This window comes from Eschrichtius robustus, chromosome 5 (assembly GCF_028021215.1).
Source record: "Eschrichtius robustus isolate mEscRob2 chromosome 5, mEscRob2.pri, whole genome shotgun sequence".
Taxonomy (NCBI): domain Eukaryota; kingdom Metazoa; phylum Chordata; class Mammalia; order Artiodactyla; family Eschrichtiidae; genus Eschrichtius; species Eschrichtius robustus.
This window is the reverse complement of record NC_090828.1, coordinates 131,207,314-131,234,624: the sequence shown is the minus strand read 5'-3', so window position 1 is coordinate 131,234,624 and position 27,311 is coordinate 131,207,314. Positions and strand designations below refer to the sequence as shown.

Below are 27,311 nucleotides of genomic sequence, written 5' to 3'. Positions count from 1 at the left end.
GACAGGGCAAATCCTTTCTAGTATTTACGGGGCTCTCTTCTTCTCTTCATAAATAAATCTATAAAGAAAGCATCCACTAACTCATCTCTATTTTCTCTAACCTGCTTGATTTTCTAAAGTTGGAAAAAGCAATCTTGGTGTCCCGAAACCAGAGCCAAGGCTTCTCAACATCTTCAGTTAAAATACCAGTAATTTCCCAACCAGGGGAGAGCACACCAACATTACCTACGCTTTACAGTACACAGCTCCGTGGCTGCTGTCCTCTGACTGCTCTACCACACAGCAGTGTGGGCTCACCACCCGTCATCTTCAGCCTCAAAAACCATTCAGAACTTACTGCCCATGTAGAAGAGTTCTCACGGCAGCACACGAAGTGACAAAAAGACCAAAAAGAAAAAAAAAGAAAAGAAAGAAACTGTTTTTATTGCTTTACAACAAGCGGGCAACAGACACAACGGAATAATCATACACATGACACTTGTACATCCCCGAATGGAGTATAAAACCAGAATGTGTTCCTCCACTTAAAACGTTATTTGTGAAAAGTGAAATCCACAACTTCTGCCAAGAACTCTACTGTTCTCAAGCAGAACTGATACTTAAAGAGGCAAAGAAAGCTATGATCAAACTTCCTGCATATGTCTGATCATGGAATTCAAAGCCTTGTATGCTCAGCCCAAGCAGTGCTATTACTGCACATTTGGGGTGACCATCCTAGGCACTTTAAGACTCTAACTTTTTTCTTTCCAAATTCTTCTGCAGAAAGAGCTGTCAAGAAAATTGTTCTAAAATGCAACTATGTGTAGCAATTTATGTCTCATTTCTACTTCTTTCCTCATGATGGAAAATTTGATCAGTCCTTAACTCAGCCTGATAATAGCTCTGATGGTCATGCCAAATATCCTACTGTACAAACAGGAAGCCCAAACCCGTATTAGGCATGAGAGGGTGACACTTCTAAATACTTCCTATTATTCTGGACACACTGGCACCTTCCCTTCAGTGAGCTCCAAGACGCTGTGGATTAAGTCACCATTTTAATAATATCTCTTCAACAGCAAAATTACATGGCAAGTACTACCTGAAAGTTGGGAGGGGGACGGTGCCAATGAGATACGTGTGACTTGCCCAAAACTGTAAAACCTGACTGTTGGAATAATCAACAACCTGAGAGAACTGCTTACTCGAAAAAACATGACGAAATCAGCTAATTTTTTTGTTTGTTTGTTTTTTAATTCAAGGTTTTCTCTTACTTCCAGACAAAGCACAGCATTCTTCAGTCAGAACATCACCAGTCAGGGTGTTGAGAATTAACTCCGCTGAGTGGCTTTACACTCCCAGACCTAGCGGTCTACCTTGCTATTAGGTAAAAAGTTTCATAGATCAGAAATACATCATATGAAATGTTAGTTCAAGATGTGTGTGGACACAATGTTTACCTGCTGCAACAGCAGAATGTTAAGGCAACATCAGAACACAGAGGTGTTTTAAAACGCTACCCCTACTCCCCACCTGGTAAGCAGAGCCAGACGATGTTACTCAACGCTTAATACAAAAATGTCCCCAAATAATCTGCTGAACTTGACTTCGCAGTTTAATCTTTGATATTTTGATGGCAGTGAGAGAGAACCCTGGGGCTATACTTCCCTTGCAAAAAAAATTCAACATGTGATTTACTCAGAAGGTTTAAAATGAGGAAGGAAAATATCAAATAACTTGTCCTTCGCTTGACAACCATCCTTTTGAATGAACTATTTTTATACGGTATCCAGGGCATACCTGGGTATGGATGGCTAATTTGGATATAGAAAACATCAAGGGTCACTCCTGGAAGAATCACAAACAAGACAGTAAAGCTCTCCATCAGTACATCGACAGCATCAGGGTAAGCAAGAAAAGAACTTTACCAAGAGGCTGGCATTTACACTTTTTGACAGAACTGAAATACACTGAGTTACAGAGCAAATTCACTGAAACGACAAACAAAAATCTGTCCTCGTAAAGGCTATTCTTTCACCCCCCAAAAAAGTGTTTCAACTCTGATACACCACACAACCGGTTAAGAAAATGAAGCACGGTGTTTAGCGATGGGCATCCTAACGACCGTGAGAGGCGCCGGGCTGGGGTCAGCGGGGCGCGCGGAGAGCCCCTACTTCTCCGCACAGGCCGCCGCCGTCTCCTTGTTGAAGCCTCGGATGGAGAGGTCGTAGACCACCTCCTCCACTTTCTTCACGTCGTACTTCAGGCCGTCATAGCGCTTCCGCAGGGAGTCGTTTTTGAGGTTGAGGAGGCGGAAGCCGGAATCCAGCTCGTTGATGAAGGTGGAGATGTGCAGGGGCCGGGAGTAGTCTCCGGCGGTCACGCTGTTGACCGACAGTCTCGACTGCGGGACAGAGAAGCGGGGACGTCACAGCAGGGCTCCTCCTCCTAGGCTGGCCACCAGGCCCGCGGGCCGCAAAACTTCTCCATACTGTCCCTCATAATTCCAGTTTTGACAACTGCTTGATTTTACTAACTTACTTAATAACTTAAGAAATCATTGGCCTCTTGTTGGAGTTTCTGTGGCCCCCAACTTTTCATAAATATGAATAGGTTATAGTGAACACCTTTATAACAGCTTTTTCTCTTCTTTTGAATTACTTTTATAGGATAATTTCTCAGGAGAGAGATGAAGGAGATAAAGGCAAGAATAATTTATACAGCTATACAGTTAAACTGTTCCCCCAAACAATTACATGAATTAACGCAGTCACCAGGAATGCATGCCTTACCACTACTTTGAAAGGAAGAGGCATTCTCATCTTTTAAAAGTGCACACAGTAGTTAAGTGTGCACGGCCACCTCATCGTCTGAACCTCCATCCCAGCAAAGCCTACCACACACAGTACACAGTCAGTGACTACCCTGTGACCGACAGGTGGCTTAGAAAAGAACGAGACTGCTGAATTTTTGTACCCATTTAAAAAAACTGACAAGGAAGTGGAAAAATCAAAAGAGCAAATGACAAATCACTAAGCTTCTTACCAGTTCACTAGCAAGAATGAGAACTCCTGAGAGATAATCTTCTACATCCAGATGAAATCCCTTCTCCCGATCTGGCTCAACTAAAAAATATAACAAAGTAAAGACAAGGTCGTGATGGAAATACAACTTACACCTAAAAATTTTTAAAAATACAGACACACACACACACATGTAATTTCTCTCAAAGTGAAAAAGGAACAAGTCCTTCAAAACTATCTTTTGGACATATCCTTGGCACTGTGGATTTTTCATACTCTCAAGCAGAATTCAATTTTTCCTTCCATTCTTCTTTCAAAATATAATACCACCAAAGGGCTTCCCTGGTGTCACAGTAGCTAAGAATCTGCCTGCCAATGCAGGGGACATGGGTTCGAGCCCTGGTCCGGGAAGATCCCACATGCCGCGGAGCAACTAAGCCCGCGCGTCGCAACTACTAAGCCCCTGCGCCTAGAGCCCGTGTTCCGCCACCGCAGTGAGAAGCCTGCGCACCACAATGAAGATTAGCCCCCGCTCGCCGCAACTAGAGAAAGCCCACGCGCAGCAATGAAGACCCAACGCAGCCAAAAATAATAAATAAATAAAATTTTAACCAAAAAGAAAAATAATAATAATACCACCAAGAATGGTACCTAGTTATGCCTGAGAATACCTTTGTTTTTAGAAGTGCACGCTGAAGCACTGAAATGAGAAGTCATGGTCTCTACACCTGACTTTCAAACGGTTCACACGTGCCCCCAAGGCACACACAGTAAGAGACTAAGCAGATGGGCCAAAATGTGAACAAGCAGAGGATCTAAGTGGGGGGTACACAGGGGTTCACTGCACTGTTCTTTTTTTCTGTAGGCTTGACGTTTTTAAAAACTCAAAGGAACACCCAAGTACAAAGAGCAAGCCCCTACACATTTTTAGTTTTTCTGTTTCCAAGTAACCAGTTTTCCATTTAGCTCTCATTTGTTTCCATAAATAGAAAGCCCCCCCGCCAAAACCTCAGCTGGCCCTGCAGGTAGACACGCCTGCGGACACTCACTGCCAAGGATCTCCGTGACCGCCTCTCGAGTCACCAGGGTCTCCGACTCCAAGTACACGACGAAGGCTGCCAAGAAGACCAGGCGCTGTAGCACAAACCTCCAGTGCTCGTGAAACCTGCGGCGAGCGTGAGGCACCAGCGTCAGAAAGACAGGACGGGGGCAGCCATGGCCAGATATGTGAGGAGTGGGGCCCTTTTTTCAAATAAAACTTATAAAACGTGTAAGAGCAATGTGACATTTAAGTATATGAGATGGATGCAGCGTAAGTACACTGGACTGGATTTGCCAGTCCAAATTTATAACAACTACTTACTATAATTTTAATGAATGAGAAGCATGGTCCAATTTTGATGAATGCAAAACTTTACAACCAAAGGCTATGGACAAGAGCAACTGTGCTTTAGAAGTTTAATCAGTAAATACAATAACACTGCTCTGAGAGAAATAAATGTGGGCGAATGAAGATTGATGAGAACCCCAACTGTACATCAGCCTCAGCACCTGACTGTGTTATGCTCTGAACTGAGTGCAGGGTATCAAGAAACTCCTGATTCACACTCATAAGAAATAACTACCATGTGCAGTCACTAAACAGGTGAACTTAAAACCTTGGGATACTGCAGTTAAACCAAGCTAGGAGCCTGAAAAAGAAATAAGAAATTTTACAACCCCTAGATATTTATGCTATGCCTCCTGATTTTCAAATGTGGCAACAAATTCAAAACCATCTTTCAACAAAACCCAGGCCAAACAAAACATTCTGAGGTCCAAATCAGCCAGAGGGCAGCCTGTGTGTGAACTCCAAACACCATGGTCTCTAAAGACCCTGCCAGTTCTATTGTCCTACTTCTCTAAGCATCAGTTATTACCTTACAGCAGGGGTCAGCAAACTTTTTCTGTGATTGAGGATTTGTGGGTCACTTTCAGTCTCTGTCACATACTCTTATTTGTTTTTTTTTTTCTTAACAACTCTTTAAAATATAAATATATTTATATAAAATATAAAAGGCCACAGTAGTTTGCCGGCCCCTACCTTTAAAGAATCTTGTGAGGTTATACTATCCACTCCCCATATACACGTCCTAACTATTTCTTGCCTATAACGTGTCCTAAAAGAATATCTTCTCTAGTGAGAAAGCAAGCGTAAGTAGAAAGTTTAGGTTCCTATTTACTATATTTCATCAACACTCAGTTTTTCCCAGTTTAACATCTATGAAATCAGGATGTATTGTACAATTTACATTTCACAATTATGATTAACAACAAATTTTTTCCCTAGTAGTATGAAAAATAACATTGTATCTTAAAATTAATAGTGTTGTACATTCAACGAGATATGGCATAAGATATTACCCACATATGTCACTTGGCAGTGAAATTCGATATTCAGTGTATTTATACACACACACATACACTGCCACTTAATCCCATAACCTTAACAGCAAAGATAGGGTTCATCCAACTTCACAAGTAACTTGAATATACTAAAAAGATATTCCCTATTTTGACCTTCACACAATACATATTTTCTTTTTAATTACCTTTCCATTGCAAAAATTATACATGTTCCTTAAGAAAATTTTGAAAGTAAAAGGGAGAAAAAAATAAAATCAACACTTTTGTCACCATTAAAATACCACCACTATTAACAGTTCCTTTTCCTTTCTGTTGCTTCTTCTAAGTAGAGGGATTTTTACCGAAGCAATCATTTAGTACGTATAATTTTTCTCTTGCCTTTTTTTACTTAACGTTATAAGAGATGCTAGTTGTCTTACAAACCTGTAATACTGCTCAGCAGGAAACTTGGTCTTCAAAGACGTCAGATGTGTTTTTACTGTACCAAAATGTTCTCGGGCTTTCAAACACCTCTTTGGAACTGATCACGAAAAGATAATCAAACATAATAATGACAGACTTAGCAAATTTCAAATACAGTTCTTGCTTAACAATCTATGTAGTCTACCTGGAAATAAATCAATTTTTTTTTTAAATCTCATGACCAAATGTAGGGTATGCATCTCTGCTTTCAAGCTGGCTCTTAAAATTTCATATCTAGCTTCCCTACTAAAAAAATAAACAAACAAAAAATTGCTAAAAGGGAATATGTTGGGAAACATACTGGTAAACTGTCATAAATAACCTCACCTTTAAGCTGCCTTTCCTAGTCAGTCCCCAAAGGATGCCTAAAATTGGGCTGCTTCTAGCTCCCATATTTGGTCAAAAGGCAGCTTTATAATTATTCTCAATCAGGCTGACCAACTCTGTATCACCTAGAAAAATGACTGGTCCCTGACACCTGTTAATTACATCATTATATCATTATCTATCTGAAACTATATTTCAGCTCTTTCAGTTGTGCTGACTACATCTTACAATGGAGGTTCCATGTCTAAACTTCTCGTACTTGACACCCAAACAAGAGCTGACTGTAAACACATTGACAACATTTTACACTGGCCATTTCATTATCTACAAATGCATATTAAATTATTTTCAATGACTGAAAGACTGGGTTTAAGAAAAAGAACCAAATAAAAGTTGCTAGATACACAAGAGAGCTATGAAACTACCACAATTATCATCAGTATAACTCTATCACAGGAGAAGACATTCCTATTTCAACCTACGTGAAAGCAGAAAATCAACCAAAATACACAGAATTCTGGAAACCTGTAAAATGATCAGCTCACCCACTTCACCAATTCTTACTCACCATAAAGCATGAGAGACATTTTTCAGAGTAAATAATACAGATTTGATATGTCTTCTGGATGTAAATTAACTCTTTAAATGAGAGATCAGTAAATTGGATAAAAACCTTCAAAATCAAAACAAAGAACTTACTGTCCTGAAACCCAGCACCCTGATGGACCCCTTGCAGTAGAGTTAAAATCTCTCGAGCTGTTTGTTCCAAACTCTGCACAACTTTTCGGATTTCCTAGAAAAAATTAAAGATGAAAATATCAAATAAATCCAACATAATCATTATATTATCATAGCCTCAAACCAAATATACTAAATAGCATATTTGATCTATGACACCTTCACATATATTCAAAACACTAGCAAACTTTACAAGGACATGAATGGTGCACAAAATATCCAGATTTGAATTCTGACTTTTCCACTTACTTCCTCTGTGAGACCTTCAGGAAGACACTAAAAAGCCTTAGATTCCTGATATAGACTTCAAAGGCTAATTGCCACCCACTCACCCAAAATATCCCACTGCAACACTAAAGGAGATGAGGCACCCACACGTAAACTAACAAGAGAAGAATGAAACGCAATACAAGGATCGGGTATTTTTCATTCATTCATTTTGCAAATATTCACTGAGCACATTTTTAGGCACTGTGTAACTACTGGGGAACCAAGCAGACAGTCCCTTCCTTCCTTTAGAGTATAACGGGGGAGGCGTTTAAAAAATAACCATCACACAATTTTTTTAATGGTAATGCACTACTAGAAGTAAACATAACAGAGTAAAAAATTATTTATATTTTGACGTCAAGGAGGTGAACACGAAATAACCAGGAAAAGAGTGGGAAAGTAGCGCATTCCGGGAGAAGCAAGCAGTACATGCAAAAGTCCTGAGGCAGGAAGCTATTTGGGGAACTAGAGGAATAAAAGGGAGGTAAACTGAGCATAACACACAACGGAAAAAGGCGTAAAATGAGACTGGAGAGAGAGACCTGTGGGCCACAGCAGAGTCTGGAGTTTTATTCTACGTGGAATGAGAAGCCATAGGAGAGTTTTAAAGAGAAGGGCACACGTGCTTTTAACACACCAATAAACAAACACAACAAACACGTGTCGTCTGAGTCCCAAGCGCTAACTGAGGCTTCGACATAAACATACGCTAAAAAGGAGGAAAACTGACACCCAAATGAGGTAGGTGATGCCAAGGAACCGAGCCCCGAACACAGGGGACCAGGACCTGGCAGCAGAATCGAGGGCCGGGGGAGGGAAGTGCCCTGAGCCGAAACAAGACGGGGAGCAACCCACCCCCGGAGGCTTCCCCACCACTCGAATCTGAGCGACGGAAGAGGGCCGGGCGTCGCGGCCCAGCTAAGCAAGGAGAGGGAAAGGGGATGGGGAGAGAGGGGTCTCGCCTCTCGGATGTCCTGCTCGGCAGCCAAAAAGCCCTGCAGCTCCACGAAGATCTCGCTCACAGACATGGCGCCGGCCGCACAAGTGTCAGCCACGGCGGCGAGGGTGGCCAGCCGAGTGCGTTCGGGAGACAACCGGCGCCGTCAGTCACAACGCCCGCCACCGCCGCGGCCGCGTCCACCGGGCCCTGCGCTGGGGCTGTCGCTGGGGTCCTCCCAGGCCCACGGCGCGCAGGAGGCCGGGCTGTCCGCCGCTCTGCCTGAGGCGCTGCCCGGAAGGCATAGCAAGGTGGGCAGGGCTCTTCCGACAGGCATCACCGTAAACAGCCCAGGAAGGGGTCCTCGGACCACGTGGGCCTGAGGACTGGGGCTTGGGTTTAGAGGTGTGGGGCAGCCCGCTATTAGCTCGTGAAGTACCCCCCGGTGTCCTGTTGGGTGTTTGGTGCCAGGAGCCCTGCACGATGCCAAAATCTGAGGATCCTCAAGTCCCTTATATGAAATGGCGTAGCATTTGAGTATAGCCTACGCACATCCTCCTGTAATACTTTACTTACTTGTAATTAGGTATTAGTTGTTATACCTAATAAAATGCATTAAGTAAATAGTTGTAAATACACTGCGAATAATATGTACATAGTTGCTGGTGCACGCAAATTCAAGTTTTGCTTTTCGGAACTTTGGATTTTTTTTTGAATATTTCTAACGGGTTGGTCGAATTTGCGGTGCGGAACCGCAGATACGGAAGGCTGACTACTGTACATGGTGTTTGATCCAACAGCAGTTGGCGGGAAGATGCTTCGATACTGAAGGGTACGCATAAAAAGAATGTAGATTGCAATCTTCGTAAAAAGGGAAACAGTACATTCGTCTCCGCAAAAAAATACTCGGGAAAAATAAAAGTGTATGCGGGACTGTAAATAAGGGGATGGATTGAAAGTGAAATTTTTCTCTGTGTACTTTTTTTAAATTTTAACTTCTCTGTAGGATTGTGTTGCCTTTTTTTAGATTATATGAATTTTTAAGCGTGCCGGGTGGGAAGTTTCTCTCCTTCTCAACTACTACCTTCCCTCATTCCCCTTCCTTGAGGCAAGCGCTGTAATGATTTCTTGTTTAGCCTTGCAGTTATTCCATACATCTACCCTACAAATACAAATGTGTATGTGTGTGTAGGATACACTCCATATGAATTTAAATGATTACTTATATCAACTAAATGATAGCTTATTGTTTGCTTTGCGCCAGACGTTATTCTAAAACTTTACATGAAATGTCCTATTTTATCTCCATTATACTTCTGCGAATTTGATACTATTTTTATCTTATAAATGATGTAACTATGTTAACAGATCAATTGACTTGCCTAGAGTCATATGCAGCTATTACAAGATGAAGCTGTAATCTAAATGAGTTGTCTTCATCACCATGCTATTATCATCTTATATACATATTGAAATTTCTTTTGGGAATTTGCTATGCTTTTTACACATCTTACTATAAAGTTTTGATCTTTCTCATTCAATTCTAGTAATCCTTATCACTTAAAAATTAACATTTTCTCATTTTTTTTACCATTTTTAAAAATAATTTTTGAAATGCAGACGTTGTTAATGTGAATTTTTTTTTTTTTTTTTTTGGTGGAATGGACATGTCCTGTTTATTAACCCAGTCAGTCCCTTATGGGCTATTTCGGTTCTTTCTATTATAAATGGCATTGTGATGAATGTCTTTGTAAGCTCTTATCAGTATGTAAGATCATTTCCTTTTGATATACAGATGGGCAACAGGCACATGAAAAGATATCATCAGGGAAATGCAAATCAAAACCACAGTAAGATGTCACCTCACACCTGTCAGAATGGCTATATGAAAAAGACAAAAGGGACTTCCCTGGTGGCGCAGTGGTTAAGAATCCACCTGCCAATGCAGGGGACACAGGTTCGAGCCCTGGTCCGGGAAGATCCCACATGCCGCGGAGCAACTAAGCCCATGCGCCACAACTACTGAGCCTGCGCTCTAGAGCCCACGAGCCACAACTACTGAGCCCACGTGCCTAGACCCCTTGCTCCGCAACAAGAGAAGCCACCACAATGAGAAGCCTGCACACCGCAACGAAGAGTAGCCCCCGCTCGCCGCAACTAGAGAAAGCCCACACGCAGCAATGAAGACCCAATGCAGCCAAAAATAAATAAATAAAAATAAAATTTTTTTAAAAAGTTAGAAATTTAAAAATGATAATAAGATCATTCTTTTGATAAGTCCTGTTTTTAAAGTTCTTGACATATTTTGCCAAATCCCTCTACAAAGAGCTTGATTTCATTTTCATTCCCCTGCCCACCAGGGCCTGAAGGAGCCAGCTTGGCTGCCCTCTCCCCAGTGTGAGTATTAACACTGTAGACATTCTGGGCTAATTTAAGGGTGAAATTACACCTTATTTAATAGTACTGCAGACAAGGTAATGGGTGGTGCACGTCTGCAAGGTTCCTTGAAGGGCAAGAGGGGAGAAACAGAAGTCTGGGTGGGAGCTGTGGCCTGCAGTCCGAGAACAGGAGAAGGGGTTAGGGAGTCAGTGCAGAGAGAGGAAAAAAAAGATGGGCCTTGGGCTGTGTAACCAGGAGATTTTAATTTATAGAGCTGACATAATGACAACTGGAGAGGCCAGTGCCATTGACAGAAGAATTTATTCCTTGCATCTCCTGAGAGGACAGGGCGCACCATGCCAGGCAGGGCCACACAGGGAAGCACCAGGTTTGGTCAGGAAGCAGAAGCAGGAGTGAGGGAAAGCCAAGCCAGAGGCTGTGTCGCTGGGAAAGGCAAGGCAGGGCAGGGCAGGGTGATTAGCTCAGGACTGGCCAATTTGAATACTTCTGGTGGACTTCAGGCTATAGGAGTTGTCTCAAGTTGCCTGGTACCTCGCCTTGGCATGATTTAGGGGAGGGGACATATTGGCTTGGTGTGTGAGAGTCGGGTAAGGAGATACTCCAGACTGAGCCCTTTGCTGTCTCTAACAATTGGCTAGCACTGGGAGGGACAGTCTCTCTGCAGCCAGCGAGATTTTTTTTTCTTTATTGAAGTGTAGTTGATTTACAATGTTGTGTTAGTTTTTGGTGTATAGCAAAGTGATTCAGTTACATATATAAATATATATATTCTTTTCCATTCTGGTTTATTGCAGGATATTGAATACAGTTCCCTGTGCTCTACAGTAGGACCTTGTTGTTTATCCATTCTAGATATAATAGTTTGCACCTGCTAACCCCAAACTGCCAGCAAGCTTTTTAAGGTGTCAAAACATCAGAAAATACAGAAAATACAAAATGATTAACACAGGCTGGGAAGAGGGCACCAGGATTCAGACTGCAGGACCCAGGACACCATGACCCACAGCCCCACTGAAGGCAGGAAAGGAGCCTGGGATGAAGGAGGGCATTGGTGAGTCAGTCCATGGGTTTTCAGAGGGAACCTGGACCCTCTAGGCAGGCCCCACTCTCCACTCTCCCCACCCCCATCCCCCCGGTGGTCCACCCAGCTTTGCCAGGGTCACTGCCACACTCGGGGTCTGGATTTGGGGCTGTGCATGACGTTAAACCCAGCACAGGGCAGGATGTGGCCCAGGTGACAGTCATCTACAGGACAGAGGAAAAAAACGTCCCTCCCAGCCTCAGGTCATGTGGCCCTAAATGGTCTGCAGACTGAATTTTTAGTTTGTCAGGTGACATGCATTGAGGCTCCACTGTTGAGCCTGGTGACACAGATGAGAACTGCTCCCCCCTTCTTCCCCTAAAATTGCCCCTTTCAGTTCCATGCCCAGAAGCCCTGTGCCTGAGCAAGGGGCAGCGGGGCAGGGCCAAGCAGGCTGACTCTGGTAGCTGGGCCCACGTCCCAGGGGTGGCATGCTGGATGGCCCTGCAGGGACCAGGCAGAGTGATGGAAAGTGGGGAGAGCAGGGGAGGAGGAAGGTGGGCGGGGCTGGGCAGGCACCCCGGCCCCTGCCGGTGCCCACCGGGTCCCCTCTCAGGACCACCCGGCAGAGCCCTCTCCTCCCAAGGCCCAGCTGCCCGGACACTCAGCACATCCCTCCTCGCCCTGCAGCTGGTCCCGCTCTGCCGCCAGCCCCACCTCAAATCCAGCCAGCAGCCCTCGCCATGCTGGGCCCCCAGCCCATAGGTGGTGATGGTGGCACAATGGGAAAGACATGCCACTATTCTGTCCCAGCAGGTATGGGAGGGCAGTGGGGGAAAAGGAAGGGAGAGACCTGCAGTGAGCACACTCAACCGTCCAATCAGGGGTCTGCGGAAGTGCCTGGAGGCACTTGGGTTGTTAAGTGCCCGGGCGGGGAGGGCTGGGGGGGCCCTGGCAACGCGTGCTGGGACAGGATGCAAAGGCAGTGTGTACGGTCCAGCTCAGTGAGAACCATCCCACCCAAGCAGCCTCCCCGCCTACATACAAAATCAGAAAGAAGGAAGAAAGGAATGGAGGGAGGGAGGGAGGGTGGAAGGACAAACACAGGCGACACTAGCCTGTCACCTGGGGCATGCAGAAGGCCAGCTGCCAGTCTGATCGTTAGTAGTGTTGCTGCTGCCACTAAAGAGTGCAGACTCCCCCACCCCTACCCCAGGAGACTTAACAATCATCTCACCCGAAGTCTTCTTCACGGCTGAGAAGACTGAGGCCCCACCTGAGAGGAGGAGGATCTCCCCAGGCGCATGGCCGGGGGGTTTCTGGACTCTCTGACCAGGATGCCACATCAGCTCCCGTGACCACCTGCCCAGGTCCCAGAGTGACACTTGGGCCCTGGGCAGCCGAGGAACAGCAGAATAACATGGTCCCCAGCAGGGCCAAAGCGTATGTCACTGGAAGGTGCTGTGAATGACCCAGACTCAGAAGCGGGGAAATGAAACAGGTCCTGTCTGGGCTGCGGTGCGATCCAGGGGCTGAGACGCTGTCCCCAGTTAAGAGCTGACTTCCGTGGTCTGGTGAAGGCCACGGAGAGGGTGGCCTGGTAGCCTTCTGTGAACTTCCAGGAGCTCCTGCAGCACCTGCCCCAACAGACCAAGACAGGCCCAGGACCAATCAAAGTATTTTCCTCAGAAAACCATTTCAGGCTGCACCAAATGTGGTAACTGTATTGGTTTCCTAGGGCTGCCATTACAAATGACCACAAACTGAATGGCTTAAAACAGAAACGTCTTCTCTCACAGTTCTGGAGGCTAGAAATCCAAGTTGCAGATGTTGGCAGGGCCATGCTCTTGAAGGCTCTAGGGAAGAATCCTCCTTTACCTCTTCCCAGATTCTTGTGGTTGCCAGCAATCCTTGGCGTTCCTTAGCTTCCAACAGCATCACTCCAACCTCTGCCTCTTTCCTCACGCGGCATTCTCCCTGTGTGTGTGTGTGTGTGGCCCCAAACGTCCTTCTTACTATAAGGACATTAGTCATTGGATTAGGGCCCAACTTTCTCCAGCACGACCTCATCTGAACTTGATTACATCTGCAAAGACCCTGCTCGCATCACAGGTACTGGGGTAAAGACTTGAACATATCTTTTGGGGGGACGCATTTCAACCCGGTTCAGAGATCAGTTCCCCACATCTCTACTCCTGACACTCATAGTGTAATCCTCGGAGCTTCAGCCTCACCTGGGAGCTGGTGAGACACAGAACCTAGGGCCCTGCCCCCGACCTAGGAATCAGAATCGGCAGTCCATATGCTCTTTCAATTTTGAGAAGCCTTGGGTCACCACCTGATTCTTTGGGGGCCAGGAATTCCTGGAGGGGACTGAGAAGATTCGAGAGGGGAATCTCCCAGAAAAGAATTGTCAGTTTGCCTTCTTCCCGTCTCTGCTCCTCCCCTCCGCTCCCCATAGGAACTAAGAGATAAGTCAGGGATTCAAGCCTGGGAAAGAGAGGGTTGTTCACACACACACACACCCAAGGGAGGGACCTTCAGGGAACCACAGAACTTGGTCTGTATCCTCTTGGTCAGTCCCCCTCTGGGGGACACAGAGGCCAGTATCTGACTCGTACATCAAATATCTAACTTTGAGAACAGCCAAGATGCCTGCCCTGCAACAATGCAAAGAGGAAAAAGCATCTCCTACAACAGAGACAAGAGAAGATGAGGTCCTTACTAAAGGATGAGATCAGCGTACAAAGGCCCTTCCAAGGCGAGCGCCTGGCCACAGAGCTGACATCAGCGGACGGGGGGAACCACGGGCAGGCAGGCTGCCGAAATACTGAGCAGCCGGCCGAGGGAACACCTCCAAAGGGCTGCAACCCTAGACATGCCCTACGGCACCTGCTAAACAAGGAGCCCCTTCCGCCCTCTGGCCGCGCTGCGCTGCGCCGCGCCCCAGGCCCCGCCCCCGCGCCGCGCCCCAAGCCCCACCCAGGCCCCCGCCGTCACTTCCGCTTTGGGGAAGCAGAAGGCTCGGCACTTCCGGGAGCGCCGCGTGGGTCCCTTCCGCCTGCGAGCTGGGGTCATGGCGGCCTTCACTGGCCCGGCCAAGCCGCTCCTGTCCCTAAACCCGCAGGAGGATACCAAGTTTAAGAAGGAGGTGGCGCAGGTTCGCCGGCGCGCAAACAAGGTGAGCGGCCGGCGCGGCCCGGGCCGCGAGGGGAGGCCGGCGGACGGGGTCTGGGGGTCCTGCCCGGCGCGCCTCGGCCTCCCCACGCCTGTGCTTCGTCCGGGGTCACCCCGGGCGGGCCCCGACCTCACGAGGTAGGAGGCCGAGGTTTCCCCGGGAGGACCGAGAAAAGACGCGGTTGGGCCGTGGGCCTTAGGGTCCTCCGGGGGGGGGGTAAGGAGTGGGTATGGGGGAGGGGTGCACGAGGAGAGAAGAGGAGAGCCAGCTGCTGGGTCGGCCCTCGTCCCGCGCGCGGATCAACCTCACCCCGGAGCCGTCCTGCTTCCGCTTTGCCCCCGAACTGGGGAGGTTCGTTTGCCCGGTTAGTGGTTTTGGAATTCTTAAAAGACAGTATTTGCCCAGCTCCGTTTGCTGCCTAGGGGCCCTGGCATCAAGTTCTGTTTGCCCAGGGGTTTAGCATAAAACGCACCTGTGGAAAACTTAAAAGTCCATATTATGGAAGGCAGGGGTAGTGGGCATCGTGAAGGTTAACTGACGTCTTTTTTTAATATACATCAGGTTCTAATTAGTTATTTTATACTTATTAGTGTATTTATGTCAATCTCCATCTCCCAGTTCATCCCACCTCCACTCCCGCCACTTTCCCCTTAACTGACGTCTTAAAAGTGTTCCTTTACGTGGGACACTTAACGATGGTCTGCAAACAGAATTGAAGGGTACGTTTACGTGGAGTTCTTAGGCCAGAAGATTTTTAAATAACGTGTTCAAAGATTTACTTTATCTGTTGATCCAGCGTGTAGTTACTGAGCACTTACTTCGGGCTGGGAGTGGGAGGCTGAGAAGACCGCCTACTGCTTGACGGTTGTCCTCTTGGGGAGATAGACATTACACAGCCAATTTTTTTTTTTAACCTTTATTTTTATTGAGGTGTAGTTGATTTACAATGTTGTGTTAATTTCCGCTGTACAGCGAAGTGATTTAGTTATACGTATATGTGTATGTGTGTATATACATATATATCCTTTTCCATGTTTTTTTCCACTATGGTTTATCACAGGATATTGAATGCAGTTCCCTGTGCTATACAGGAGGACCTTGTTGTTTATCTGTTCTCTATATAATAGTTTGCATCTGCTAACCCCACCCTCCCAATCCATCCCTCCCCCACCCTTGGCAACCATTAGTCTGTTCTCCATGTCTAAACAGCTAATTCTTTAGTGTGTTATGGTAAGTGGAAATACAGAGTGGGTTCTTTACCTCTTGTCTTAGACTGAGAGCAAGGAGTTTCACAAGTTTTGTTGCATTGTGACTTCTTATTACAAAGAAAATATTTGCCTGGTCTTGGTGTCTTCAGCAACAGGAGAAACAAAAACTTACTCCTGGAGTGATCTATGTGGGCCATTTACCGCCGTCGCTTTATGAAACCCAGATCCGAGCATATTTCTCCCAGTTTGGCACTGTTACAAGATTCAGACTGTCCAGGAGTACCAAGGTAGGATTTTTGTATTGAATTAGATGGTTTTATTTTCCGAAAGTGTATCATCCTTGACAGTTTATGGGGCATGGTCTCATGTTATCACTTATCACATTTCATTCTAGAAAGGGGTTGGATAAGGTCTGGAACCTGAAGCAGCCATGAGAGCAAAATCAGTGTTCCTGTAAATGTTTGCTTTGCTTTTTAAGAAAAAAAGGTAATTGCTTCAAGTCCTGAAACTAAATCGACAATCCCGATAAATGAGTCCTGTCTGTCTTGCGACTGCTAAGCCAGGGTTACGTGAACTTCAGTGTGAGGAACAGGTTCATACGTCTTCTTGGACCAGCCTCTGATATGTAGTATCCCTGTGACGACAGAGGTTTGTATGGTGGGTAGTTGGGTAAGGACACTGGAGCCAGACTGCCTAGCTATGAGGCCTGTCTCTACATGTTACTGGTTGTGTGACTAGGGACAAATTCTATAACCTCTCCATGCTTCTGTCTTCTGATTTTCATATTTGTAAGATATGACCTCCTCGGAGTATCTAATCGAAGATAAATATGGTAACGAGTGTAAGATTCTCAGAACGCTTGATACACGAAGTACTATATAAACGTTACTGTTGTATCATACCTACGTCCTAATAAAGAAAGGTTTATGTGGTTTGTTTCATTAATAGAGGAGTGGCCCACTTTATTTTTTCCCCACACATACACTTTATTGGTTGTAACCATAGAGTTCTTGTTGTTGGAATCTCTTTTTTTCTCAGTACGGTTTTTCCACATTTTCCCACTTGAGTTACAGCAAATCAGAGTTAACTATTTGTTGTCACTGCTCTGTTCCTTTGCTTGAATATACTACAGTTTATTTATCCACCCTCCTGTCGAAACCTAGGTTTTTTCCAGTCTTGTAGGTGAAGCTGTTAGGAACATTCTTGGTGCAGGTGTAGGCAACTTTCTGTAGAACAGTATTTTTCAGACCTTCAGTCCACAATAAGAAATCCACAAGGCAACACACATGTACGTGTACATAAACATAACTGAAATACAAGTCCCAGGAGATGATCCTTAACCGTTCTATTCAGTTTTGTAACAATACTTTTCTGACCTACTAAATTCATTTTGTTGCCCTCTAAAAGGTCAGACTCTGAGTTTGAAAAATAGAGCTTTACAGCCTATCTTCAGGATGACTGAGTGCAGAATGAGTTTCTCCATGTTGAGTATAGTTGTTCCCTAGCTTTGTATTCTGAAAATGTTCACGTCTACAGGGAAGTAGAAAGAATGGTGTAATGAACATCCCTCCCCTGCATTCACCCGTTATTAATATCCTGACACATTAGCTTCATCTCTTCCCGTATCTATAAAAACGTACACACCTCTTTGTTTTGTTGAACCTTTTGAAGCAAGTGGCAGTTGTAATGCTTTAATACTAAATGCATAATCATAAATTTAAGAATGAGGACATTCTGTTGCGTAATCCCAGTGTGAAAATCTCATTTACTGTCCATCGTCACGTACCCCCGTGGTCCCTGCCCACCCTGGGATCCAGTTAGGGTTCGTGCGTTGCACGTGCTTGTTTAGCTCTTCATCCTATCTCGAACGGTCTCTTTACTCCTGTTTTGCTTGTTTGGTTTTTCTTGCCATTGGCTTTTTTGGAGAGTTCAGGCCAGTAGTCTTGGAAAGCCTGCTCCTTGCTGAGATGCACTGAAATGCATCATTTCCAGCTTTGTTGCATAGCAGTAAAGCTACCGCCTCCCCACCCACCCCCGTTTTGACTATTTGCTCGGTATTGCCAGCATTCTGGGATTACTAGGTCGAGGTGTTGGCTTTTAAGTTTTTGGTTTCTTGGACACCTGACATGTATTTTCACATCAGGTTTCAAAAAGATTTATTAGTTCACAGTGTGGTACATTGAGCTAGATTTCACAGTGTTTTACACTCCACCATCCTTCCTCTCCTGAGTTGGGATTGTAAAAGGACTGTCAGATGTTTAAAGTTTTACCAGAATCGTCCTGTTGCAGATAACAGAACTGAGACTCCAGGGTGTGGCCGTGTCCGAGCTGTCGGTCGCTGGCGCAGCGGGTGCTAGGAGTGAGCCTCCTGGCCTCCAGCTCTGTTGAGCCGCACACCCTTTAAATGGTGTCCCATTTCCAGGATCACGTGACCAGTTTTGAGCCGTATCTGAGAATATGTTGTTTAATGCAAGATTGTAAAGTATCTCTAGTCGTTGTCGCTGAGAACTGGATCTGTAGAGGGGGAAAGTTCTTTTTCTACTGCCCTCCTAAGGTCCCTGGCTGGCACCTTGTAAATTGGACTGCAAAAAGGGATGAACAAGACCAAAACAAACCCCTAAGATGTGTGCTTACACATGGGAGTGCTTGGAGAGGAATAACTCAAAGGGTTGGTTAGAACTTGGTCCTATACAGCATCTTGGCAAAGGAGCAAAACATTTTTGGAGGAGCGACAAGACGAAGGAAAAGTGCTTTGAGTTCATAGGGCTGCACATTGTGGGAAGGCAAATACACGGGAGACTAACGATGGATAAGGTCTACTTCGTAAAGTTTATTGTGTAGAGTCCTCTAACTTCTGTCTTTCTGGTAGAGGGAGGAAGACACCTTTGTAAATTCATATCCTCTTTTTAGGTAAATAAGGGGAGGACAGAGAGTTTTTCTTGTATCTATTTCTCAATTCCTTCATCTCAAAATAATCCTATGCCAAAGGAGCAGATGTTGGGCAGGCACACCCTGCCACCCTGCAGTAACGTGTTTTGAGTACTTGGCAGACATCTTGTGGAGCGCTTACGGATTGTTTCATATTTTCCTAGCAACTCTGTGAGAGTGGTTATAGAAGGAACAACTGAGGCTTGAACATTCCTTACCCGATTAAGTGTCAGAGCCAGGGTCCAAACCTGGGCATTCGGACTCTAGAACTCTTGTTACCGAGCTCGGTGAGAAAAATCCACTGTATGTTGCGGTGCGGAGGCCAAGAACTCCGGATGTCCGTGTCAGAGGATGTTCTTTGCCCCCAGCCGTGGAGAAGCCCAGTCACTAGTAAACATGACAGCGAATCACTATTTTATTGATTAACGTTAGAGACACTGAGGAGTTCATTTCTTTTCAGTTTTTCCGTATAAAATGGGAATTATATCACCTGCATTCTTTGTGAAGCATTATACCATCTCCTGGGTAGTAGTAAATACATGGATAACGTGACCACCCATGAGATCAATAACGAGTAAAGGGCTGGGGGGCCTCCCACCTTTCCTTTATGGTGGGCTGTTGCTATTGGATGAATTCCAACTACAGTAATGTATTCATCATACGTAATCAAAGTCCCAGGAATGCCTCAAAATCAATGGCAAGTTCAGACTATTCTGAACTTTTCTTTCCCCATAACAGTCCCCGGACTATGTGATTTGAAGTTGGAATCAAAGGTGTCTTAATGTTATTCAGTGAGGGGGCTAATGTACATTATTTAAACTAATGACGTTTTAGGAGTTTGACGGCACATCAGAATTTAATTGTTCTGCTTTCTGTGGTGGGTTTTCCATTGCAGACTGGAAATAGCAAAGGCTATGGTTTTGTGGAGTTTGAATCTGAAGATGTTGCCAAAATAGCTGCTGAAACGATGAACAACTACCTTTTTGGCGAAAGACTCTTGAAGTGTGAGTACCCGTCTTACCTGTGGGGCTGCGGGGACGCCTCCCGCTGACGGGAGGGAAGGACGGGTTGCTGAGCTGCTTGGATCCCCCCCTCACCCCTGGGGTGATTCTCTTAAGCAGTGGTGCAAGGGTTTAAGTGCATTTTCCAGACAGGGTCTAATGGGAACTTCTAAATCTTCCAGAGTGAGAGCTGCTTTAGGCTGAGATGGGGTTGGTTAGGTTCCTTGAGTAAATAGGAAGAGCTTCCTAGCGGGATGTGGAAGGGCTCCCTGAGAAGGAGTCACTGAAGTGGAAACCTGAGAATTACGTAACAGTGAGCCAGGTGGAGGGGTGGGAGTGAGGATTTGCTGAGGGGACGGCAGATGCAGAACCAGACTGCCTGACCGTATTCGCCCGCGAGGAGAGTCACAAGAGGTGCAGGAGGAGAACGAGAGGAAGGGAGGTCAGGTTACTGGAGGCCTTGTAAAGTGGGAGTCCAGAGTATACCCCGAGGACAGGGGAACCCACTGCTGGGTTCTAGACAGGACGACCTCCAGCGTGAGGAGTCACGTTTCAGTCGGTCTGCATGGCAGTGGCTGCAGCACCTCCACGAGAGAAGCCCTCGGGAGTGGCGGGATGGCAGCGGATTAGAAGTTCACCCTGCAGGGGTAGGGCCGCCAGCGACTAGCCTCCCAGAGCAGCGCCCTCCGGAGGCGGGGCCGAGCTTCCGGCCACCCTGTGCTCGGGCTGGAGGGCGCCCATCCCAGTGCCCAAGTAGCACCCCTCTACCTCGGCTCCTGTTGCTAAGAGAGCCCCAGTAACTCCTGAGGTCCTGCGTTCATTCACACATTAAAAACGCGGCTCTTGCCGGGACGAAATGGGCTGAGTGGGTAACCACGCGTATCAGATCAGTGCTGTGCTGCATCTGACTTGAAAGATGGCACAAAGGGCTCTGAACTCGGATATGAGTGAGATTAGCCACGTCATCACCGGTTGTTTGTTTCTTTTTTAATTTTTTGGCTGCACCGCTCAGCATGTGGATCTTAGTTCCCCGACCAGGGATCGAACCTGCGCCCCGTGCAGTGGAAGCGTGGAGTCTTAACCGCTGGACTGCCAGGGAATTCCCACCCCCCCCCCCTTTTTTTTTTTTTCTTTTAATGGAAGCAGTTTATCTTGGAGGTGATCCCAGGAAAATACCTGTAAGGAGTGGCGACATGGGGCAGGGGGAGGAAGTCAATAATAAGTCAGTAAAAAGGGTATGTTAGCAAGCAGGTTACCACTTAGGCAGCTGGGCTCCGTCCTGCTGGTAACACTGGGAGACAGAATTATCCCACCTGACGAGCAAGGGAACTGGAGTATTTGTGTACCAACTCCCCATCCATCACTGGTGGAGGGGGGATTCCAGGGGTTTTGGCTTGCCTTGCATGTGGGCCCAGTGTGCGTCCGTGAGCAGAGAGATGCAGATAAGCAGTGAGCTGCCTTAGTCCTGGGCGGGTGCCCAGAGGATCAGCGCTTCTGCTACCGTGGGTCACCCAGTCTAAAAGTAGGGATCCTTTTAGCTTCAGGAACCCTGAGACTTGATACCATCCACACTCTCCTCTGTGCTAGTCTTTGTTCACTCACGAACCTCCAGTCCTGGAATTGCTCTTGGCACGCACACAGTGAGTGTTTGATAAATAGTTGTGGGCTGTATGACTTTCCCTTGGGAACCTGCTTTATTCTTTCAGGCTTCTCCACTAAATGGGGGACGTGTCATTTTGATTGTGCTGTGAGGAATGACACAGGAAATTCTACAGTTAATGTGAAAATCCTTTCCCTCCCACGTGGTTGAAAACCTTTTTTATTATTATTATAGGTCATTTTATACCACCTGAAAAAGTACATGAAAAACTTTTTAGAGAGTGGCATATGCCATTTAAAAGGCCATCATATCCAGCAGTGAAACGGTATAATCAGAATCGGACACTTCTTCAAAAGCTACGGATGGAAGAGCGATTTAAAAAGAAGGAGAAATCACTCAGGAAGAGATTGGCTAAGAAGGGAATTGATTATAACTTCCCTTCACTGGTAGGTATTGCTTTGTGTAAAGTATCTAACCCAGTACTTTGATCCCATGCTAGGTTTTGACTAAATTTTTGAAACCCTGTATTAAAGGTTTGTCTCCGTAAGTTTGTCATAGCAATCGTATTATCTCCATTATACAGAAAAGGAAAACTCCTGAAAGGGATTAGCTGATTTGCAACATTTACCTGATTTAGTAATTTTAGATTATTGACGTTAAACCCTGTTTGACCCAACACCATGATGCTTGTAGATGACTAGTAAAGGTGTCATTGCCAGAATTAAATGTTTGGTTTATTATATGTTATCAGTAAATATCAAGACTGTAAATTGACCATCCTTTTTATGCCATTCTAATTAAAATTTTGTTTCATGGTCTTCCAAGTTGGAAATACTCCCAAAGTGTATGTCAGAATTAACCAGTAAGCATGAATTCTTTGGATTAAATGAGTGGGAGTTGAAATACAGGAAGGCTCCTTACATGCATGGGTTAACAGATTTTTATCCAGTTCTTACTTCATTGCTTGCTGAACAAGGAGACCTTGTTGAATCTTTCCTCCCTCTTTCATAGTAAGGAGAGCTCTACATCTATAATTAAAAAACAAGAATGCAGGTCATTAGGGTGTGGATAGCATAGGTGAAGATCTTATTTTTTTTCTTGACTATATCTTGAGATTGTTTTGGGTCTTCCATAGACCCTGTCGGCTTATTTCCAAAAAGTTAATTAGTTGGTAAGAGATGGTATCTATTACCAAGTTTATTAGGTCTTTTAACCTTATCCAGAAACTGGAAGACCAAGTTGCTAGCTATCCTTGGGCCCAGTTCCTGGTTGGTTTTTTTTTCCTTTCTGTTGTTGTTGCTTTTTTTTTCCTGTTTTTCTTTTCTTTTTCGTTGAAGTATAGTTGATTTACAATATTATATTAGTTTCAGGTGTAAAACAGCGATTTAATATTTTTATAGGTTATACTCTACCATGTAAAGTATGAAACATTGGCTGTATTTTCCTGTGCTGTAATACATCCTTGTGGCTTTTTTATTTTATTTTATTTTATTAATAAATTTATGTATTTTTATTTTTGGCTGCGTTGGGTCTTTGTGGCTGCACGCAGGCTTTGTCTAGTTGCGGTGTGCGGGCTTTTCATTGCGGTGGCTTCTCTTGTTGCAGAGCACGGGCTCCAGGCGCGCAGGCTTCAGTAGTTGTGGCTCACGGACTCAGTAGTTGTGGCTCATGGGCTCTAGAGCGCAGGCTCCGTAGTTGGGGCGCACGGGCTTAGTTGCTCCGCGGCATGTGGGATCTTCCCGGACCAGGGCTCGAACCTGTGTCCCCTGCATTGGCAGGTGGATTCTTAACCACTGCGCCACCAGGGAAGTCCCATTTTATACATAGTAGTTTGTATCTCTTAATTCCCTACCCCTGTCTTGCCCCTCCCACCTTCCCTCTCCCCACCGGTAACCACTAGTTTGTTCTCTGTATCTGTCTGTTTCTGTTTTGTTATATCTATTTATTTGTTTTATTTTTTAGATTCCACATATAACTGAAAACATACAGTATTTGTATTTCTCTGTTTTATTTCACTTAGCACAATGTCCTCCATTCCATCAAATGGCAAAAGTTCGTTCTTTTTTATGGCTGAGTAGTATTCCATTGTATATACGTACCACATCTTCTTTATCCATTCATCTGTCGATGGACACTTAGGTTGCTTCCATATTTTGGCTGTAATAAACAGTTCTGCAGTGAACATTGGGGTGCATGTATCTTTTCAAATTAGTGTTTCCATTTTCTTTGAATGTATGCCCAAGAGTAGGGTTTTTGGGTCATACGGTAATTCTATTTTTAGTTTTTTAAGGAACCTCCATACTGTTCTACATAGTGGCTGCACCAATTTACATTCCCACCGACAGTGTACAAGGATTCCCCTTTCTCCACATCCTCTCCAGCATTAGTTATTTGTGGTCTTCTTTTTTTTTTTTTTTTTTTCTGTTCACGCTGTGCGGTATATGGGATCTGAGTTCCCCGACCAGGGATTGAACCCATGACCCCTGCACTGGGAGCGCAGAGTCTTAACCACTGGACAGCCAGGGAAGTCCCTATTTGTGGTCTTTTTTATGATGGCCATTCTGACCGGTGTGAGGTGATACCTCACTGTGCCTGGTGGTTAATTCTTTGCCCAAATCCCAAACACAGCCTGTAATGATACATGTTAAAACAACATTATGTCACAGTTTGGGCCCTGGTACTCTTGTGATCCATTCAGGAGCTGGAGAACTGCTTTTCCCGTGCCCCGTCTGTTACCTTGTGGCAAGCAGGCTGCTGCGTTCACAGTCCTGGACTTAAGCAGGACAGACCTCCTCCAGGGCCTGCCTTTTCACGTTCGTCCTGGCTCCCCGCTTCCTGACGCAGGATTCTCTGGCCAGCTCCGGATTCTGGGCCTTCACTTCAGCCTCTGCAACTTCTGCCTGCTCCTCAGTTAGGCCCCTTTTGTAGTTTTGCCCTTTACTTAAGATCATTCACTGTATTTGCGGATTTTGTTTTTTTAAATTGAAATGCTCCGGGGACTTCCATGATGGTCCAGTGGGAAAGAATCTGCTTTCAATGCAGAGGACTCCGGTTTGATTCCTGGTCGAGGAACTAAGATCCCACATGCCGCAGGGCAACTAATCCTGCACGCCTCAATTAGAGAGCCCACGTTCTGCAAGCTACAGAGCCCATGCGCTCTGGACCTGCACGCCACAACTAGAGAGAGAAAACTTGCACGCCACGACTAGAGAGAGAAAACCTGCACACCACGACTAGAGAGAAGACTGCACGCCGCAGTGAAAGATCCCGCATGCCGCGATGAAGATCCTGCGTGCTGCAGCTAAGACCCAACGCAACCAAAAATAAATTAATTAAATAAATAGATAGATAAATAAATAAATAAAATATTTTTTAAAATAAAAAAAAGTCTTCCCTGATCCCCATATAAATTGGTACCCCCCCATATAAACAAACAAACAAATAAATTGAAATGCCCTGTCATATAGAGAGAATTTTATTCATAATATGTATAAGGATCTAGTGGTAAGTTTTAAAATGTACATATGTGACACTGCTAGTTTACAACTTCTTTATGTTTACTTATGTTAAGGTCTTACATAAAAATGAGGAAAATGCTTCAAACACTGGTCCTCGAAATTCCAGAAAGCACCAGGTAAAACTTTCATTTATCATATTACCTACCAGATATTAGAGAAAGATAAATGGGGAAATACATTCAAGACTACTATAGCTGATAAATATGCAGATTGATTAAGTCTCTTAAATTTATTTAAGGCTTTACGTAAGAAGAAGAAAAAAGAGGCTTTGGTCACTCCTAACACTCCTGAGAAGACTGTGGATAGCCAGGTAAGATCGTCTTCAGAATTTTGGGAATCAGATACTACAATTTAAAAGAGGAAGAGCAGTTGCTGCTACTGTCACTTTGCTAAAATTTCATGTAATCTTGGGACTTTTTGGTAAATCCTTACTGATGATTTAGCGCGCATAGTAGAGTCTTCCTAATACTCCGTCGTGGAACGTATCATATCCATTAATTGTGAATTTTCATAGTAAGTGTGATAAGCACCTAAGCTCTTGATTATGTGCAGCTATATCACCAAAAGATGGAAACAGGCCTAAAATAATATGCGTGACTTTTCGTGAGAGAGGGGAGGTGATGGGGGGGTCATTCCTAACATCTTCCCACATTCGTGTATTATAATCTTTAACTTGTTGAACCCAGGGCCCCACGCCGGTTTGTACACCAACATTTTTGGAGAAACGAAAATCTGAAGTGGCTAAAATGAATGATGATGATAAAGATAATGAGATAGTTTTCAAACAGCCCATATCTGGTGTAAAAGAAGAGACAAAAAACACTCAGACGCCTACAAGCTCAAGGAAAAAAAGACGAAAAAAAAGCAACCAGTAATTCTGAATGTATCGTGTGTGGTGGTGGTTCTGAAAAAGGTGATTGTATTATGGAGGCTGATTCTTTGTATTTAACTAGATACGGTGGAATGCATTTAGTAACAAGGTGGTTGGAGGAAAAAACTGTCAATTCAAGTCAGCAGGGAGAGCAGTCAGTGATTTTGGCTTCCCGCCCTCGCAGAAATGCAGGGGTGAGCACCATCTCACAGCAGCCCGGCTCACGCTGCCTGTGTTCTGTCTCTACGGCTCTCTTCAGCTTTCATAGCTGCCTTTGGTTGCTCTGCCTGGGTAGCTTAAGTACTAGGCTGTAGCCTTTGTTGTTACCATCAAATAAAGAAAATAAAATCTTTATTAAGTGACCATGTAAGTGGTTCTCTGTTAGACCCATCAGATGGCTGAAACTGGACATTAAATTGTATGAAGTGTGAGAAGGCAGCGTCACTATTAATAGGGGTTCATTTATGTATATATGATCATGTTAACCAATGTTAAGTTAGTTTGGGGTGGGCTAGCATGGATTAATTAATAACTACATCCTGTATCAGTATCATCGATCTGGAATTAGACTTCAAGATTCAAGCAGTGACCGCCAGGTAAACTTTTTCTATATTTTTTTTGTATGCAGGGGGGACTTGGGTGTCTTGAAGTAAAATTGTTGGTTTTCGCCTTTTCAACTATCTTTAAGTTTCGGATGCTCTTGAAATATGCTTTTGTATCAGCTAATTCAGGTTCATTAAAAACATTCATTGCCATCAAACATTTTATTCATCTAATACTTGTTAAGTACTTACTCTTATAAGATACTGGGCTGGGTGAATTGGTTTTAAGTGTATACAAAGAGCGTGTTTTACCTCTGGAATAGTCCCTGACACAAAGAGTATGCTCGCCATGTGTTCGTTGAACTGCGTGAGTATCAGAACTGCCTCCCTCTTTGAACAATGTCTGAATCTGAACTTGTCGATCTGGAAGTCCATCTGGTCTCCCCTTTTGGGAAAGCAGCAGGTAAGCTCATCAGTGCAGCCTGTCAGGTTTTGAATAGTTCCCGGTTCCCGACCTACAACCCGGCCACCCCAGTGCGGCATGGTACCATCTAGCATCACTTGACGTGTGCTATGCCCTGGAGCTGGGAGAGAGCGATTCCATCTTGAGCATATATCGCGGCAATGGATATTTCTTACAAGAAACAGAGTTGAAGTTAAAGAATGTTTTCCTGGGGACTAGGTTAGGATCTTCAGAAGAAGTAGCGTGGGTTTGATTTTCAGATTTTGTGGGGAGAAAATCATGAATCAAGCGGAAACCCCATAGGCCAATAAAATATGAAACTTTGCAGTATGTGGGGTAAATAAGGTGAAGAGGATACAATTCAAAACTGTACATTCAGAATGACCACAAGTATGTAAAATGGCATTCTTCTTTAAATAGGAAGTTAAACATCAAAATT

General features: G+C 44.8%; 2 protein-coding genes and 1 long non-coding RNA gene across 5 annotated transcripts; 2 read left to right on the top strand and 1 right to left on the bottom strand.

The window, feature by feature from the left end:
* Positions 1 to 402: 402 nt before the first annotated feature.
* Positions 403 to 8,383, bottom strand: TSN (translin). 2 transcript variants are annotated; one of them, XM_068545285.1, is made up of 6 exons: positions 8,168 to 8,383; positions 6,897 to 6,990; positions 5,832 to 5,928; positions 4,052 to 4,167; positions 3,025 to 3,104; positions 403 to 2,383 (listed from the first exon to the last, which is right to left on the bottom strand). In XM_068545285.1, exons 1-6 carry the CDS (start codon positions 8,231 to 8,233, stop codon positions 2,150 to 2,152), a joined length of 687 nt encoding a protein of 228 aa, XP_068401386.1. In that variant the 5' UTR covers positions 8,234 to 8,383; the 3' UTR covers positions 403 to 2,149. The 2 variants fall into 2 exon arrangements, with proteins under 2 accessions (XP_068401386.1, XP_068401387.1); XM_068545286.1 differs by lacking the exon at positions 3,025 to 3,104 and having other exon boundaries at positions 2,152 to 2,383.
* A 138-nt stretch (positions 8,384 to 8,521) lies between these two features.
* LOC137764967 (uncharacterized) lies at positions 8,522 to 10,385 on the top strand. Its single transcript, XR_011074094.1, has 2 exons — positions 8,522 to 8,974; positions 9,938 to 10,385. It is a non-coding gene; the product is annotated as an uncharacterized lncRNA (long non-coding RNA).
* Positions 10,386 to 14,585: 4,200 nt separating this feature from the next.
* NIFK (nucleolar protein interacting with the FHA domain of MKI67) lies at positions 14,586 to 26,627 on the top strand. 2 transcript variants are annotated; one of them, XM_068545283.1, is made up of 7 exons: positions 14,586 to 14,744; positions 16,099 to 16,236; positions 19,773 to 19,881; positions 21,713 to 21,924; positions 25,050 to 25,112; positions 25,235 to 25,306; positions 25,683 to 26,627. In XM_068545283.1, the coding sequence occupies exons 1-7, from the start codon at positions 14,640 to 14,642 to the stop codon at positions 25,869 to 25,871; spliced, it is 888 nt and encodes a 295-aa protein (XP_068401384.1). In that variant the 5' UTR covers positions 14,586 to 14,639; the 3' UTR covers positions 25,872 to 26,627. The 2 variants fall into 2 exon arrangements, with proteins under 2 accessions (XP_068401384.1, XP_068401385.1); XM_068545284.1 differs by lacking the exons at positions 25,050 to 25,112; positions 25,235 to 25,306; positions 25,683 to 26,627 and adding an exon at positions 24,177 to 24,393.
* The last annotated feature ends 684 nt before the right edge of the window (positions 26,628 to 27,311 follow it).